Here is an 18,633-nt window from a genome sequence, read left to right on the forward strand (position 1 = left end):
CCATGGGTGCAGCACTAAAAAAAAAAAAGAAGAAGACGAAGAAGCAGACCAGTGAGAGAGAAGTGGTTTAGAGACAAGTGACGAGGGAGAAGGTTGATGTTTTCTATGGACAACCCTCAGACTATGTAAGCAGAGACCTGAAGGGAGTTGGGACTAGTCAGTTCTCTTGACTACACTGCGAGCTCTTTTTTTTTTTTTTTGTCTTTTGCCATTTGTTGGGCCGCTCCCGCGGCATATGGAGGTAATGGAGGTTCCCAGGCTAGGGGTCCAATCGGAGCTGTTGATGCCAGCCTACGCCAAAGCCACAGCAATGCGGGATCCGAGCTGTGTCTGCAACCTACACCACAGCTCACGGCAATGCCAGATCCTTAACCCACTGAGCAAGGCCAGGGACCGAACCCGCAACCTCATGGTTCCTAGTCAGATTCGTTAACCACTGCACCATGACGGGAACTCCTACCTGCGAACTCTTTTCACCACTCTAGGCTGCTCGCTGGTCCTCAGGCTCCTTCTGCTCTACCCTGTGCTGACAGCAGATTCAATACCCCAAGCTCTAATTATATGCTGACAGACAAAACATTTCAATAGGAAATGTAGTCTCTAGGAGGGATCTGCCAGAAGGCATCTCTCTCCCCCCCCCCCCCGCCCCCGCCACTGCTAAATGGCTTGGGGGGGTTACAAAGCATCTTGTAGATATTTGGGGGTATGCAGCCATTTCCCAAAATGTAACCATCTCTGGTTCTGGTAAAGTCGAGAGTGGGCCCTATAACCAGAGAGAAGCTTTCACCCTGAGCCCACAGCGACCCCATCAAACATGCTTTCCTCTCTGCGTGCAAGGACATCAGCTTCTCTCTTCTTAACTGTCTTTTCAAAAGACCAGTCTTTATTCAAGCCAGGATTTTTTTCTGCATTTTGAAAAAAGTTTGGGAATGACAGACTAACAGGGACCTGCTGTATAGCACAGGGAACTCTACCCAATTAATCTGTAATAATCTATGTGGGAAAAGGATCTGAAAAAGAATGGATCTCTGTATATGCATAACAGAATCACTTTGTGGTACGGCAGAAATTACCACAACATTGTAAACCAACTATACATCAATAAAACTTTAAAAAGTGAAAAAAAAATAAATAAAATTAACTCTCAAAAAAAGGAAAATGAAAGAAAAATTGTTTGTGAATAGTCACCTGCAGGTAGATGTTGGATTTTTGCTCAGTGATGATGTTTAAATTACTGTGGTTCTTCTGACTGAGTTTAGCAGCTTTTTGGTTGTTCTGGGCAAACAAAAGAATTTGGGAAGCAATCAAACAAATAACAACATTGAGTTCGGAGTTCCCTGGTGGCACCATGGGTTAAGGATCCAGAATTGTCATTGCTGTGGCTCCGGTCACTGCTGTGGCGTGGGTTTGATCCCTGGCCCAGGAACTTCCACATGCCACAGGTGTGGCCAAAAAAAATTGTATTTGATCACCCCAAAGTATTGGAGAACACAAGTGAAATTTTATCCCTAAGGACCTCAAGTTGGCTGATGGGCAAATGAATATTTCACAGTTCCTCTGATGCCTGGGGTCCCTAAGTGATGGGACAGCCTAAGAATGGTTTGTAACCAAGACTGGAGACCCCAGGCTCTGTGCAGGGGAGCACAAACTTGACTGTAAGGGTCTCTGTTCCTGGAAAACACTGAGGGCCCTAAAAGTGGGGCAATGAAAGGCTGTGGGAGCATCACTGCCTCTTAGGTCAAGGGAGAGCCAGCAGTAGATTCCAGGACTGATGGCTCAGGGGCCTATACTGAGAAGCCCGAAATCAACAGCATGAAATGAAGAGAGTCTTCCAGTCTCCCCATCGCCAATCCCCTCCACTCCCTATGTCTTTCTCTTTCTGTGCATTCGTCTAATAACAGGGTCCCCAGGAGAGATGAGACGTGGGCCCCAGGATGTTGATGGGGAAGATTGAAGAAGGGCAGGGAACAAAGAGGCCGTTTTGGAATACGAAATAAACCAAAAGGGAGTAGTCCCAAGTGAGTAGACTAATGACCGTGAGATTGGAAAGAACTGACTGGTGGGAAAGCAAGGAAGAGAAGAGGTGCCAAGGAGAAAATTCACAAAGACCTTCGGGAACCCCCTCCCCCCATTCCTAACACAAAACACCAAGGCCTGGTGTTGTCTGTGTGAGCTGGATGCTCTGTGGAATCTAACTGGCCGGCACACAAATTGCTGCCTGAAACTGCCCACGCCTACTATGCGGAAGCAAGGTTTGTTTAATGCAAAATAATGATCAGGCCATATTCGTCATTCAGCTGAAGGGCTGGCTGAGCAGTAAGGTTTTTTTAGATAGTGTGGAAAGTTTCCTGTGGTGGAATCTGAGCTGCCTTCAGACGTTTATGAGAGGGAGGCCTCTACCAACTTTCTTAATTGCATGGCACCTAGAAGGAGCATAATCAATTTTCAGCATCATTTCAACTTGGTTACTTGGTAACTAGTCTTTGAGCTTGGGTTATCTGTCAACAGCTTTCCTAGTAAACCATTCCAAGCAGTTAGTTTAACTGTGTGTCCTGCTTGATCTGACCTGGTCGTTACCCCTTGTACTCAATGAAATTCTACTAGCATGCTGTCCAGGAAAGGATATCCAGAGGAAAGAAACACAGTTTATTTCATTAAAAGCAAAATCTGTTAGGGGCTATGATTACAATAGGCATAATTAATAATAATCAAGCCCTTAAATAGCCGATAATCATGTACATGGCATCTATGTGAGTCTCAATAACATCATACTGTATCCCAGAAGTCTGTTGTTTTCTATCTACAAACATTACATGATTTAATTCTGGTTATACACCTTTAGATTAAATTTATGCAAGGCACTTGGGAATGACAAAATATATTCAGGAAGAAAGCAAATAGAGAAAAATTTGCCTAAATCCAAAGTTTTATTATGTTAAATTTCTCCAGTCTCTTTGGACTCCTCTAACTTGCTGTTAATAACTACGAAAAAAAAATTTTTTAAAGAAATACACTACTATACTGGAGTTCCCATTGTGGCTCAATGGTTAACAAATCCGACCAGGAACGATGAGGTTGCAAGGTTCGATCCCTGACCTTGCTCAGTGGGTTAAGGATCCGGCGTTGCCGTGAGCTGTGGTGTAGGTTGCAGAAGCGGCTTGGATCCCGTGTTGCTGTGGCTACAGCCCCAATTAGACCCCTAACCTGGGAACCTCCATATGTCGCAGGTGCAGCCCTAGAAAAAGACAAAAAAAAAAAAAGAAATACACTACTATAAATTGATTTCTGGTAGTTCTCATTGTATTTCAAAATAATAATCACATCAATCCACTTGGTTTCTTGCATTACTTAAAGCTTTCCAGGAATTGCTTAATCCAGGAAAGAAGAATATCTAGTTCACTGATGGCTTTGTAGATTCCTTTGTTTCCAATCTGCAGATAGAGTAGAAATATTAAAAGCAGAAATCTTCCATACTTAAAAAAAAAAAAGAGTATTCAAAAAGAAGAATTTGGAATACTTACCCCATAAAAGATTCTTTTCATCCTGGTAATGGATTTCATCTCTCTGGGCGATGAAGCACAGGAAATCTAAGAAATCAGCAGTAAATATGGATAATACTGTTGAAGAAGTACCAATAATACTCTATCATCCCCTCCGCCAACATGCTTTGAGCAGGTGTAGCATGCTGAGTGTGATATGCCCTGGCCAATAAACAGCACCTTGTCTCTGTCCTCACAGAGCTGACAATTTCATGGGGAAGATGATAAGAAAGTAAATATAAAATTGAAATTACAATGAAAAGTACAATTAAAGCTGTGTTTATGATGCCCAAGACTCCATGATAGGGCCTCACAAGAATGACCTCCTTTAAGTTGTGTGGGCAAAGAGCGTTCTTTTGAGGAAACACATTTAAATCAGGATCTGAAAAAGGATAATATAAGTGGGAGTTCCCATTGTGGCTTATCAGTTAACAAACCTGACTTGTATCCGTGAGGATTCGGGTTCAATCCCTGGCCTTGCTCAGTGGGTTAAGCATCTGGCATTGCCATGAGCTGTGGTGTAGGTTGCAGATATGGCTGGGATCCTCCGTGGCTGTGGTGTAGGCCGGCGACTGCAGCTCCAACTGGACCCCTAGCCTGGGAACCTCTATACGCCATGGGTGCAGCCCCACAAAGACAAAAAACAAAACAAAAATTGAAAAAGGAGAAGGAGCCAGCAATATGGCGACATGAAGGGAGAAAAGAAGGGTTTGGGTAGGATGCACAGGAGGGAATAACTCAGGTAAAGCGAGAGGTATGAAGTGGTCCTGAGTTTCCAGAAAGTGAAGAAAGCATGACTGGAGCAAATGAACAAGAGAGATGTGGAAGCATGGGAGACGTGGCAACGGCAGGAAGACGCTCACGTTTTGAAAAACCGCCCTGGCTCTTACATACATTCATTGCATGGTGCAATATTCAGAGGTTCATTGCCAGAAGGAAGCACCAGGAGATTAAGTTTCTAAATTAGGAGGAGGAGCAAACTAATATCATGAGATGATAGTTCGTAGCCGGGCTGGGGGAAAATGTCAGTCTCTTTGGAGGAGTGAGTTTTCAAACTCTGTCTGAGCACAGGACTCAGCTAGGAGTCAAGTAGGAGGAAATTCCTCATGCTCCTTTGTTCTCCCACAAATTCCCAGAGCGTTAATTAGAGAAAAGGGAAGGGAAGAAAAAGGTGAAAATGTCTAATTTGTCTGTTTAGCTTTTACTCATAAAACCTTAGCATGGAATAGACCAAGGAAATGGTATGGTTCAATTCTTCTCCATTTATGTAAAAGGAAACCGAGGACCAAGATGTCCCAGGATGTCCCGTCCTCTTGATGAAATAGTGTCGGCATGTCAACAAAGATAACATGTCATTAAAACTCAAGGAATGGAGTTCCCGTCGTGGCTCAGTGGTTAACAAATCCGACTAGGAACCATGAGGTTGCGGGTTCGATCCCTGGCCTTGCTCAGTGGGTTAAGGATCCAGCGTTGCTGTGAGCTGAGGTGTAGGTCACAGACGCAGCTCAGATCCTGCATTGCTGTGGCTCTGGCGTAGGCCGGTGGCTACAGCTCCGATTAGACCCTTAGCCTGGGAACCTCCATGTGCCACCGGTGCGGCCCTAGAAAAGGCAAAAAAACAAACCAAAAAAAAAAAAACTTGAGGAATGGAAGCAGCTAAATGACAACACCTATTAAAACAAGGAGAATACAGCCACCATCAACTGACAGGTCCCTTTAGACCAGGACACCATGGGCAGAGGGAACATTCAGGCTATTCTCTTATCAAGAGCAAATAACTGAAATGATCTGACAGCTATCTCCTGAATGCTGTTGCAGGGGTCTAAACGTGGTGACATTGTCATGACTCGGTCCAAATGGGGACTCCACCTTCAGGTCAGACCCTGTGCTGAAAGAAAGGGATTCTCCTTGTGAAAGGGGCTTTCATGAGGTGCAGAAAAGCGACAGACACAAAATGCTCCCTAAGAAGAGCAAGGAGAGTAGAAAAGGAGAAAAACAAGATTTGGCAAAAAGCAAAACAACACAAATCACTTCATAGTGTCACTGTTGTCACTAGAGTCATGTAAGTTTATGGGATGCTTTCTGGCACCTTGAGTGCCATTTACTATAAATGACCCCCAGCAAAGATCTGATGCACAAGGTTTGCATTGTCTTCACTGAGTAAATATGCCTACAGACCTAGTAGGACAGTCTGATTTTACTGCCATGGTTCAGATTGCTTTCCCCAGAAAGAGGAATCTGTAAAAGAATGATTTCCTTTATCTTTTATTTCAGCAGATAGTTGCATTTGCTGAAAATAGAATGTACACCGAAGGGTCAGCAGTTTTATTCTAAGAATAGCTGAATGATTTGACACACTCAGCTGAAGCAGATACAATCTCGACTAGAGGCAATTTATTAGTAGGGCTGGAATAACCAGAGACTGGCTCCCAACCTCCAGCCCTCGGCATCCTCTTGTTTGCTCCCTTCACGACACCTCTCACAATCTGAGAGCTCCTGAACTGTCTGAGAGCACTCTCAAGGAATTCTGTACAGAAAGAGGTACTATCCGTCAATTTTTAGTTGAATCCTCAGCATCTGGAATAGTGTTCAGCAATATGAAATACTCAATGAGTGTTTGTTAAATGAATGAATCAATGAATGAAATGCAAGCATCAGCTTGTGGCTTTGAGGTTCACAAAGCCCACTGGTTTATAATAGTTTAGGAGTTCCCTTTGTGGCTCAGAGATTAATGAACCGGATTAGGATCCATGAGGATGTGGGTTCAATTCCTGGCCTCCCTCGGTGGGTTAAGGATCCAGTGTTGCTGTGAGCTGTGGTGTAGGTCACAGATGCGGCTTGGATCTGGCATTGCTGTGGTTCTGGCGTAAGCAGGTGGCTACAGCTCCGACTGGACCCCTAGCCTGGGAACCTCCATATGCCGTGGGAACAGCCCTAGAAAAGGCAAAAAGACAAAAAAAAAAAAAAAAAGGAACTATTATATTCTAGACCCTTTGATATATTTCATTTTCCCAACAAACACAGATGAGATTATTGGTATTGTTTAAAATAGGTTTAGGACTTTTAATAAAATGAAAGAATAAAACAGGGTTGTTCTCACTTCCTACTTCTGTTTTTAATCAGTTTAACCAATTGCAATTTTTAAAATATTCAAAAATACAAAGATGAATAATTGGCAGTGCTTTCCAACTTGATAATCTAGTTGCAACTGAGATAATACAAATTACTTATCAAACACACTACAAGAAATGGAGACACAAATATTCTATTTGCCAAGGCTTATCAGACTTTAAAATTAATTACATAAAATCATATAAAGAAATGGAGCATGCTAATTGCCAATTACTATTCTGGTTTTCAAAATGTTAATTAAAATAAATGAAATCTTGAAAAATAGTGTAATTTTTTTTCAGTTTCAACTTTGATCACCAGCAATTTGGCAAATTGTTTTTTGAATTCAATTAAGCAACTGTCAAGTCAGAGTATTTGAGTTCTGTAAGAATCTCTAAAATGCCTTCTCACATATACTGATGTTCCAAATACCAATTAAGCAAATACCATGACTAACTAGGATTAAAAATAAAGACATTTATATTACCCATAACTTCTTTTCTTTTCTTTTTTTTTTTTTTTTTTGTCTTTTTGCCTTCTAGGGCCCCTCCCATGGCATATGGAGGTTCTCAGGCTAGGGGTCCAATCAGAGCTGTAGCCACTGGCCTACACCACAGCCACAGCAACACCAGATCCAAGCTGTGTCTGCATGCTACACCACAGCTCACAGCAACGCCAGATCCTTAACCCACCGAGCAAGGCCAGGGATCGAACCCGCAACCTCATGTTTCCTGGTCAGATCCATTAACCACTGAGCCACTGATGGGAACTCCCAATAACTTATTCTCTTTAAATGATTATACCACCTGAATCAGACTAATTAAAATATATACCATTTTATTAGGTGCTGCAAAATTCCTAGAAACAATGAGATGACATTCAAATACTGTGTTACTGGGATTCCAGACCTTGAGGTCATGAAAATTATTGTAATGCTGTATCTTAAGGGTGACTCAAGATGCCAGTCTTAGTGGACTTATAAAGAAACCCAAAGGCAGGTAGGTTAGAAAAATCAGAAAGACCCCTCAAAAAGGAAAAATAATTTAAGTCCATGATTTAATAATGAAACTAAGAGAAAATAACAACTCATTGATTACCTTTGAATAATGTTAGAAAGTCAATTCTTTATATTGAAAACTGGTAAATAAAAAAAAGAAGAATTACATATTTATTCTGCCTTTCTTATACAATAAGTTCCCTCAGGACAGCCAGATAGTTCAGATAGTTAGTAAGGGGCAGGTTCTCTTTACAGAATTACCCCCTCTTATAAATAAAGATACACTATAATTTTAAAAGCACTATTTTGCAATGTTTTATGAATTAATAGATCTAAACAATAATAACCAATGACTGCTAACATAGAAATAGAGGCCATATATTACATTCTAAAAGCTAAAGGAGGCATTCCCATTGTGGCGCAGTGGTTAACGAATCCAACTAGGAACCATGAGGTTTTGTGTTCAATCCCTGGCCTTGCTCAGTGGGTTAAGGATTCCGGCATTGCTGTGAGCTGTGGTGTAGGTTGCAGACTCGGCTTGGATCCTGCGTTGCTGTGGCCCCGGCCGGCAGCTACAGCTCTGATTAGACCCCTAGCCTGGGAACCTCCATATGCCACAGGAGTGGCCCAAGAAATGGCAAAAAGACAAAAAAAAAAAAATAGAGCTAAAGGGAAAACTGATCATGTTAAGTAAGAAAAGGGAAAATATAAAAAAAAGACCAAGTTTAGACTTCTAGAGATAAAAAGCTACAATGTCAAAGTTGAAAAAATATACTGAATGGGACTAAAGTAGATTAGACAATGCAGAATAAAATACCTAAACTTGAAGATGTAGCAGTAGAAACTATACACAATGAAACAATGGAGAATAAAAACAACACAGAATCAGTGAGCTGTGGAACAATTGCCTATGGCCTAATGTATATGAAATTAGAAGTTCAAGATAGGGAGCTCCCTAATGGCCTAGCATTTAAGGGTCCTGCATAGTTACTACTGAGGCTCAGGTCACTGTTATGGCACAGGTTCGCTCCCTGGCCAGGCAACTTCCTCACGCCATGGACATGGACAAAAAAAAGACACAGAAAAATTAATTAATTAAATTTTTTAAAGAATAGGATAGAAGGAGGTACAGAAATTTTTTTCTGAAAAAAAAATGGATAAAAAATTTCCAAATTTAATGAAAACTATAAACTCACAAATGTAAGAATTTCAATTAATTCCAAGTACAAGAAACATGATGAAAACGACACCAATTCACATTATAAATAAATTGCTTAAAACAAGTAATAAAGAGGAAATCTTTAAAAAGAAAAAGCTGAAAAAAAAAGACATGACATAAGAACAAAGAATGAGAGCAGATTTCTTGTCAGAAACAAGTCTGAAAGACAGTAGAGTGACACCATTAAGTACTGAAGATAAAGAACTATCAACCCCAAATTCTGTATTCAGAAAAAATTGTATTTCAAAAATAAAAAGGAAATAAAGATTTCTTTCTGACATTAAAAAAACGGAATGTATCCATCCCCAGTAGAACTGCACTACAAAATACGTTAAAGACAAATGCAGGAGAGGGTGTGGAGGAAATGGAGCCCTCCTACACTGTTGGTGGGAATATAAATTGCTGGGGCCACTATGGAGAACAGGATGGAGGTTCCTCAGAAAACTAAAAATGGAGTTTCCATATGATCCAGAAAGCTCATTCCTGGGCATATATCCAGACAAAACTCTAATTTTAAAAGATACGTGCACCCCTATGTTAATAGCAACACTATTTGTAATAGATGAGGCATGAAAAAAAATCCATTTTTAAAAAAATGGGCGAAACGATTGAACAGACACTTCACCAAAGACAATGTATAGATTATAAATAGGTCAATCAAGAGTTATGCAATGTCATTAATGATTGTGGAAATGCAAGTTGAAAACAAAATGTGATACCATTACACTGCAACTAGACAAGCTAACATTTTTAAACATTGACAATACCATGTGATAGCAAGAATACTGAGCAATTTAAAGTCCCACACACTAATGGTAGAACTATAAAATGATCCAATCATTTTGGAAAACAGTTTGGCTGTTCCTTAGTTCAATGTACACTGAAACTATGATCCAGTCATTCTAGTCTTAGGACTCTACCCAAGAGAAATGAAAATATCTACCCAAACAAAGACTCGTATATGAATATTAATAGTGGTTTATTTGTGATAGCGAAAGTTGAAAGAAAAGAAGACAAATAAACTTCAATAGATGAATAGATAAGTTGTGGTATATCATTATAATGGAATACTCCCTGGCAATGAAAAAGGGATGAAGTAATTGATACACTCAATAACACTAAGTACAAGCTCTAGAGAGCAAGGATCAAATCGTGCCAGCCTTTCTTACCCTAGTGCATAGCACAGAACCAGGAAAATGTAGAATTAAGCCAGACTGCTATAAACCAACTTGCAAAAAGTCATTTCACAAAATCAACTTGTTTCTTTTAGCCAGTTTCAACTGACTGAGTTTTCATTTTGTCTCCAGAACATCACTTTTTGTCTATTTCAGTTCCCTTCTTACTCATTGAGAAAAATACACTAATAAGAAAAAAAAATTATTGACTAAAGTGATGAACCATCCTACACCACTGTGCCCAGTTTAAGAATGTTCCATTCACTGGAACATGCTCATGCAAGGTTAGCTCATTTTTCTACTTTGCACAAGGGCACCCTATAAGCTAAGCAGGTCCATGGTCATAAATAGTATAAATAGTATATTGAAAAATTCTTGAATAATTATGGCGGAGACTGCTAATTATTGGCTAAAATTTCTTTCCTCTTCTTTCTAATCATAAGCTAGACTACATTTCCCAGGATTCCTTGCAGTTGTTGTGGCTATGTGATTAGATCTTGCCCTTAGAATGTGAACAGAATGATATGTGAATTGGAGGAGCATGGCTTGTAAGAAGCTGATATGGCTGCTTCCCCCTCTCACCCCCCTCCACCTGACTAAATGCAAAAGGCCTAGAGAATGGCAAAGCTACAACATGGAAAATGCCTGGATCTCTGATTCATGATTTGGAGAAAAGTAATCTCATCCAGAAAAATTCCAACTAGAATTTTAGGTAAGAAATAAAGTTCGGGGAATTTTCTGGTGGCCTAGCAGTTAAGCATTGTCACTGCTGTGGCTCAGGTTCAATCCCTGGCCCTGGAATTTCTGCATGCCACAGAAGTGGCCAAAAAACATAAAAAGAAATAAAGTTCTAAAATTTGAAAACATTAAAATTCGTGGAAGTATTTGTTACAGCAATTAACCTCTCTCTGATACTAAAATTGGTGCATACACAAAAACGTGTTCTTGACTTTGGAAAATTCTTAAAAATGCATTTTCTTCCAATATGAAAGAATATATTCATGTTAATGTATGCATAAGAATTATGCAAGTTGAAAAAGATTCAGTTTTGATGACCCTTCTTTATTTCCCCAGCCTCCTTCTCTCTGCTACTCAGTTTCCAATTCCAAAGTCAGGAATCTGGAACTGAAACAAATTAGAATATTTCTTAAAACGAAGGAATTCTTCCATAAGAAGACAAAAGCCAGTCACCTAAAGCCAAGTAAATAAAAGAAACGATGGATTCAAAAAGTTGGTCATTTGGTAAGTTGGCTATTTAACAAATGGACTTGGGGCAGGCACATGAAATATTCTGAAAATAAGTTTGGGGAAAGAAGAGGTGAGGGAGGGAGGCAGGAAGAAGAAAGGAATGAAAGAAGGAAGGGAGGAAAACGCTTGGTCTCAGACACTCAATGGCTACCCATCAACTATAGATCCACAAACCCTCAAAGTGCAGACAATTATTTATTTCTTTGCCTTCATCATATAGTAATACATGGTACAATGTTACCTAGAAAAAAAAATTAATTGGGTGAGAGAACAGGACTGTTTACCTGCCATGGACATTTTAACTTTGCATTTAAATTTTGAACTAAGAAATCTAAAGCATAGACATGCACTATGGTTGATTGGTGACAATAATGTCAAAAGAGTGGTACCATTTTTTTTTTTTTTTTTGTCTTTTTGCTATTTCTTGGGCTGCTCCCTCGGCATATGGAGGTTCCCAGGCTAGGGGTTGAATTGGAGCTGCAGCCACCGGCCTACGCCAGAGCCACAGCAACGCGGGATCCGAGCCGCTTCTGCAACCTACACCACAGCTCACGGCAACACTGGATCGTTAACCCACTGAGCAAGGGCAGGGACCGAACCCACAACCTCATGGTTCCCAGTCGGATTCGTTAACCACTGCGCCACGACGGGAACTCCTGGTACCATTCTTTATAGCCAGTAATCTTAGAGTTCCATGGGAACTACAAAATGGGAAAAAATACTGATCAACTCTAGCTGTTGACATGTGATCCATTATCTAGTTCCTGATTGTACTAAACTTAGTTTTTAAGTTTTTCCTCTAGTGACACAAAACCACCTCCACCAAGAATAATGCAGATATAACCCAGGTTATACTTACAAAGTAATGAGATTTGGTAATAAATTACATCAGTATTCCATCACTGAAATTATAAAAGTTCCATAACCATAATGTTCCTGATGCCAAAGAAGTCCACTGTTAAAGAGAGAATTTAATACTTTGCTTTTGATAAGTGAACAATCCACCTATTTCAACATATAATCAACAAATTTACCCAAAGCCAAATACTATTTATAAAATAGGGATGATGATATGAAAAATTTTATTATCACAAATTAAATATCTCTGTATCATTAGCAGGGTGATTTTTTAATTCTGAGTGTGCATTAAAAAGTGTCACCAGAAACAAAACATCCACATAGAATCAGAATATTTAAAAATATGAAATATTATACAAAGTAATAATTTATAAGAGGCTGTAGGAATCCTTACTATCTTCTCCAATTATCGATATAAAAAATAAATAATTATTGGCATTCCTGTCATGGTTCAGTGGGTTAAGAACCCGACTAGTATCCATGAGGATGCAGGTTTGATCCCAGGCCTCACTCAGTAGGTTAAGGATCTGGCATTGTGAGCTGTGTGTAGGTCACAGATGCAGCTCAGATCCTGTTGCTGTGCCTGTGGTGTAGGCTGGCAGCTTAGATTCGACCCCTAGCCCAGAAACTTCCATATGTTGCAGGTACAGCCCTAAAAAGAAATAAAATATAATAATTATTGGATTATCTAAGTTTTAGAAAGCAATCAATATCATATGTTTTGCTGTTGTTGCTAGTTACAAGTTCTGAGGGGGATTTTTTTCAGAAAAGCACACACCATTGCTTATGATGGACATAAATTCAGTACCAATTAAGTGGACACATTAAGCAAATGGACTATATGCCCAAATTCTGTATGTAAGTTAACTGGAATTGTTGTTGTTGTTGTTGTTTTTTCCATCACCCCCTTAGAATCCTATTTAGCCTATAGGATCACAGGAACCAAAGCATTTTTCTAGAGTTCTGGGTCCTGGAAACAGAGGCTAGGCCATTTCCTCCTCTTTCCCAATCCTGGAAGGAGCCTTGGACCAATTTTGAAATATATCAATGTTCTGCAGAAATGGATCCTGTAGAGCTCAGGGCCCCTTGAAAAGTCCCTCCTTCCTGGAACCTCTCCTGCTCCATCCACACTCAAGTATTTCTGCTCTGAAACCCTAGAGCTATGCTGGTCCTGTTGTTATGATGCTTTTCCTTTTTTTTTTTTTTTTTGCTTTTTAGGACTGCACCCACAGCAAATGGAGGTTCCCAGGCTAGAGATTGAATAGGAGCTATGGCCAGATCCAAGCCGTGTCTGCGACCTACACCACAGCTCGCTGGCAACACCAGATCCTTAACCCACTGAGCAAGGCCAGGGATGGAACCCGCAACCTCATGATTCCTAGTCGGATTCGTTTCCACTGTGCCATGGAGGGAACTCTCAATACTTTTCCTTTTTTCCTCTTGTTATAATTGTTTGTGAAGTTACCTTGCCTTCCCTTTCCTTCCTCCTAAAAGCCTCCACCAAGATGCAGGTGCATGCGCGCACACACACACACACACACACAACAAAACTCCTAGGGGCAAAGTCTGTGTTACTCAGTTTTCCCACAATAGACCCAAATAGCAAGGACCACAGGGGAAATACAAAAAGTGTAAATTATTTTCTATGTACTGGCTGTTTATATATTGACTATATTTAGTGTCCCTTTTCGATTAAGAAAATACTTCATCTCAGAGTAGTCCAACCAGAGAAGCAGAGAGGAAAGATGAGCAACATTCTCATGAATATTTTCATCATTAATCTTTTCTGATTAAATTATTTTCCTCTTTAGTATTTTCTTATTAAAATGTTCTTTTTCGAAGACTCTTCATGGACACATCCTTTAAATTACTTTCTAAGTAATTTTTTTCCTGAAGTATTCTTTATGGGAACATTCTTCATGAATATGAATACCTTCAATGACTATATTCATTAATTCTTTAAAAGAATAATTAATTAGATACAGAGTTGTTAACTAGTAACTAAAAGAGAAAGAACATAGATGTAGTAACTACAGGAAGCATTTCCATCTGCAGGAACAGGGGGACAAAGGGAAGAGGTTGAAAGAAAAACTAGAAATGACAGCCCTGTAGAGAGTGACCCATTTGACTTTTGCAGTGGAGGGTCATTCTTTCATTTTTTTTTTTTTTAGGGCCGCACCCACTACATATGGAGGTTTCCAGGCTAGGGGTCCAATCGGAGCTGCAGCTGCCTGCCCACACCACAGCCACAGCAAAGCGGATCCCAACCGCTTTTTGGAACCCACACTGCAGCTCACAGCAACGCTGGATCCTTAACCCACTGAGCGTAACCCACTGAGCAAGGTCAAGGATCAAACCAAATCCTCATGGATATTAGTCAGATTCATAACCCACTGAGCCACCACGGGAACTCCTGGAGGGTCATTCTTGACTCAGAATCACCTCACTGAGGGATGTCTGCATCCAATTACAAAACAAAAACAAAAAAGCCCTAGATGACCTTGATTGGGCGGTAGATGGTATTTCTGGTTTTATTTTTATTTTTTAACTCCAAATTCTCTAGACTGAAACATGGATTTAGTTTCAGAATAAATTCCTGGAGAGTCTGCCCAGGTTTCAGGAGGTTAGAAACACAGTATGAAAGAGGAAAGCTTTAAAACAACCAGTAGAGCCTTTAGAAGGGTGAGAAATGTTTTCTGTAATTTGCAAAGTTTTGATTTATTGCCATATTCAAGAATTAATTATAGCCTGAGGTCCCTAGAATGAAGGGGGGAAAAGAGAAGCAATATGATAATTACACATCTGGTGAAGGCCCAGCTGCTTCTGCTTAGGAAGGTTGCCCCCAGCTCTCTCTCCCTGAATTAAAGCTAATGGTCAAAAAAAAGAAGAAAAGATTGCTTGTAAATTAATGTCGCCTGCTTCACATTTTATAACTTCTCCCTGCTAAACTCTGCCCTAACCGCTAATGTAGAATTCCACATAGAGCAAATGCTCAGTAAATTTATATTAAATAGATACCAGCTACTGTGGCCCAAATTATAAAATTGACAGAAAGTTTAAATGCAAGGCCTATTATTAAAATTAAACCTATTTCCCTAAAGCAAAGTCTGAGACTTTCTAAAGCTCAGGCTAATCCTATGACTTTCTTTTTCACGGTTTCAGAGAAGTGGCTGGTTTACTCCAGCATATAAACTCAGTTTGGGAGACAAATTAACTGAAGTTTAAGGTCAATTTGAGGTGAGAGAATGTAAGAAGGTAGGAAAGCCCAGAGGAAGGGGGCGCTCGCGGGTAGTTACTGGGTGTTGTGTTCATATTTGGCCATCAGGGGGAGCCAGCCGCTTTGGAAAGCCAGTAACAAGCTCGCGAGGTATCAAGCTGCTCCCATCCTTCTGTGACCCGCCCCCATGAAGGAAGCATCTCTTGACAGATCAAGGTTCCTTTGGGAAATAACTTCTATCAAAACAAATCAAGAAAAGCTAGAGTTCTTAGACAACTCTATTTTTTGTAAGTTTTTCTTCTAGAACACAGCTTGGTTTGTGTTCTCTCTAGGTATTTGAGCTAAAGAAACCAAATCAAAGGTAAAAACAGATGTGGCTTTTGGGAGTTCCAGGTGTCCAAATATACTGTGCTGTACCGTATTAGGCAAGGATTTCTAGTGCCTCACCATCATTCACAGACTTCATTTAGAATAACATTACATTAAATCGGATGCCTAGAGCAAAAAAAAAAAAAAAAAAAAAAATAGCACCTACATCGAGGAACCAAGGATGCTAGCCAAAAGAGAAACGGAAGAGACTTCTTAAAAAGTGGGAGGTGGCGCAGTGGTTAACGAATCCGACTAGGAACCATGAGATTGCGAGTTCGATCCCTGGCCTTGCTCAGTGGGTTAATGATCCGGCATTGCCGTGGGCTGTGGTGTTGGTTGTAGACGCAGCTGGGATCCCGCGTTGCTGTGGCTCTGGCATAGGCCGGTGGCTACAGCTCCAATTAGACCCCTAGCCTGGGAACCTCCATATGCTGCAGGTGCAGCCCTAAAAAAAAAAAAAAAAGAAAAGAAAAAACTATATAATTGTTCAACTTAAATTTGAGACTATAATATTCACTGTCTTAATAATATAACCTTATAAGTTAAATATAGAATTAAGCAAAGATGAGTGATGATCTTTCCACTAATTATTTTGGGCAAGAGAACTGGCCCAGACATTCTCTCTATGTTCTGCTGAGAGGTACCAGTGTGTAATTGTTATCTTTGTTGTTATTTCAGTGGTCTATGAGAGTTCATGGAAAGCTATGCAACCCAAGTCCCAAACAAGAACGTGATTTAAACATAAACTAACCAAAGAGAACATAAATTTGTTGAATTGTTTTACCTCACTGACCAGCTCCCCCTCATAAAAATGCCTCTGCACTATAGGCTTGGACTTGTGTTACTGAGCAGTTTCTTGGACCACAAGAAAAAGATGTCCTGACTCTTAAAGTATAAAAATCCACTTTCATCTGCCCAGCGTTTAAGTCTCCGTGAACCTGATGCCCAAGGGCAGAAATCTCGCTTTCTTCTGCCAGCCCAAGGACTGGAATTGTCATCACTACCCTCCCTTTGTACCAGCTGCAAGTACATCCGTAGGAGGCTGGAGAGAGCACCCTTGGAGCCCAAACAATGTCACAGGAAAGATTCAACACCTCCCACAGAGGTAAGCCAACTTATACTGTGCAGATCCTGGCTTGGTTTTATTTTGCTTTGTTTTGTTTTTCTGCACTGGTCTTTCATACTGTGAATATTTTTATAGAACTGTGATCATTTTTACTTGCTCAATTAGTTCCACGCTGCTTAGAAAGTAATAATTAGTACGGTGACAGTGACCGGACTGCAGCATCAAATAATTTAGGTACCAAAGGCACACTGTTTAAAAAAGTTTTGACCAAGACTTGGCTTTATAAAGGTACAACTCTAAAAACTTGCCAAAGTAAGAAAAAGTCCATCTAAAAGCTTTTATCAATATGGGACAGAAAGAGAGGGAGTGGGGAGAGAAAGAGAGCGCGAGAGGAAGGAAGGAAAGAAAGAAGGAAAACAACATCCTGGAATAACGGTGCTTGGCAAATAGTTGGTGCTTAAGAAATATGTGTTGAATGATGAATTACTTGGGAATCATACAAAGAAAGAATCCTTTGAAAAATTAAATATATACTGGAGGAGCATTCCACATTATTTTAGCTCTCACCAATGTGCTTTATACATCATTCCTTAAGAAACAATACATTGTGGCGTCAGGAGTGATGCAGGGTTATTTGAGACTGTTTCCCTGGTGATAGACTCTCCATTTGGATTACAGGCCAGCAATTACTCACCCTTTGGGGTGCAAATCCATTTACTCATCCTTTGGGGTGAAAACCACTTCCTTCATGCTGTTTTCTAGATAGAGTGTTAGGATCAAACTCACCGTATTTGCTGTGCATACTTACACAGCGGCTCAATTTCTGCCTGAGGCTGTGAAAGTCTTCCACAAAGTCTGTTTCCTTGCACGCTTGTAATTGGAGTCGACCAAAAACATCTTCCATGAAGAAAGACAGAAGCTGTTCTTGGAATCTGCAGTTTTTCTATAAATAAGATATAATCAATTGCAGGAGGTAAACCATGAGTAGACTTTGTAAAATGACCCTGAAATATGCCCTTGATCAATACTTTATGGTCATCTGGAAAAATTAAAATGCAAAGAAAAAAGCATCCAACAGGTAGATACGTGAGAAAGCAGGAGAACCTCTGGCTTACCATAAATAGCTTTTTTGTTTTCTTTTTTAATAATTGTATATTTTTAATGCGATCTTCCTGCAATAAAGCAAAGAGAAATACATTTTATCCAGAATTTCAAATGACCCTTACGTCCTCGTTCTAAGCAGAGGCTAATACTTACTGGGATGGTTGCCTTGAGCCTTGCTGCCTTGACATAGAGTGTATCAACAGCTTGGGACAGTGTTCCTCTTGGGTAACAACTTTCGGCGAAGGAAGATTGCTTGCGCCTGGCAATGGCAAGAGACAGAGTGACAAACAGCAACCCAGACCTCAAAATGCAATTCACCTGCATTTCCCGCTACACTGCTCTGGGCTCCTATCACTCACAGCAGCCAGACAGTTACTCATGTCGGTTAGATGAGAGGATAACCTACTTACTTGAGCCCTCAAGGTCACATCTCCAATGAGATGCTGTGAAAGATAACTTACAGTTTATAGAGAGGAAGATCACTTTGGTTGGTCTCTATTTTTAGAGCTTGCTTCATAATCAAAAAAGGTTGACCACACCATCTGTGACATTAAGCAAAAGCTCAAATTTACCGGTAAAGTTGGGGCCCTGTTTCCAAAAAGAATTCAGAACTTCAGCTGCATATTACAACAGACTTCATTATTTTAACAGTCATGCCATGCCAATAAAATAGCCTGACCTCCAGGAGACCATGTGATTTTTTTTTTTTAATTCCCAATATGGAAAAAAA

At 40.2% G+C, this 18,633-nt stretch overlaps 1 protein-coding gene across 1 annotated transcript; it reads right to left on the reverse strand.

Annotated features, from left to right (window-relative positions):
• Nucleotides 1-3,344: 3,344 nt before the first annotated feature.
• IL26 (interleukin 26) lies at nucleotides 3,345-18,227 on the reverse strand. Its single transcript, XM_005663966.4, has 5 exons — nucleotides 18,057-18,227; nucleotides 17,915-17,971; nucleotides 17,608-17,742; nucleotides 3,522-3,587; nucleotides 3,345-3,431 (listed from the first exon to the last, which is right to left on the reverse strand). The coding sequence occupies exons 1-5, from the start codon at nucleotides 18,225-18,227 to the stop codon at nucleotides 3,345-3,347; spliced, it is 516 nt and encodes a 171-aa protein (XP_005664023.1).
• Nucleotides 18,228-18,633: the final 406 nt, after the last annotated feature.

The sequence above is a fragment of the Sus scrofa genome, chromosome 5 (assembly GCF_054392235.1).
Source record: "Sus scrofa isolate SSC_HxYL_T2T_F1_AM1 chromosome 5, Sscrofa_HxYL_maternal_Yorkshire_Landrace_v2.0, whole genome shotgun sequence".
NCBI classification, from domain to species: Eukaryota; Metazoa; Chordata; class Mammalia; order Artiodactyla; family Suidae; genus Sus; species Sus scrofa.

What these genes read in the sequence shown, in the direction of transcription:
- IL26 (XM_005663966.4), bottom strand. Translation starts at nt 18,227, where the DNA reads ATGCAGGTGAATTGCATTTTGAGGTCTGGGTTGCTGTTTGTCACTCTG. An exon ending in GGCTCAAGGCAACCATCCCA is followed by an intron (nt 17,972 to 18,056) that starts GTAAGTATTAGC and finishes GCTTTATTGCAG; the next exon opens with GAAGATCGCATTAAAAATAT. An exon ending in GGCAGAAATTGAGCCGCTGT is followed by an intron (nt 3,588 to 17,607) that starts GTAAGTATGCAC and finishes CTGATTTCTTAG; the next exon opens with ATTTCCTGTGCTTCATCGCC.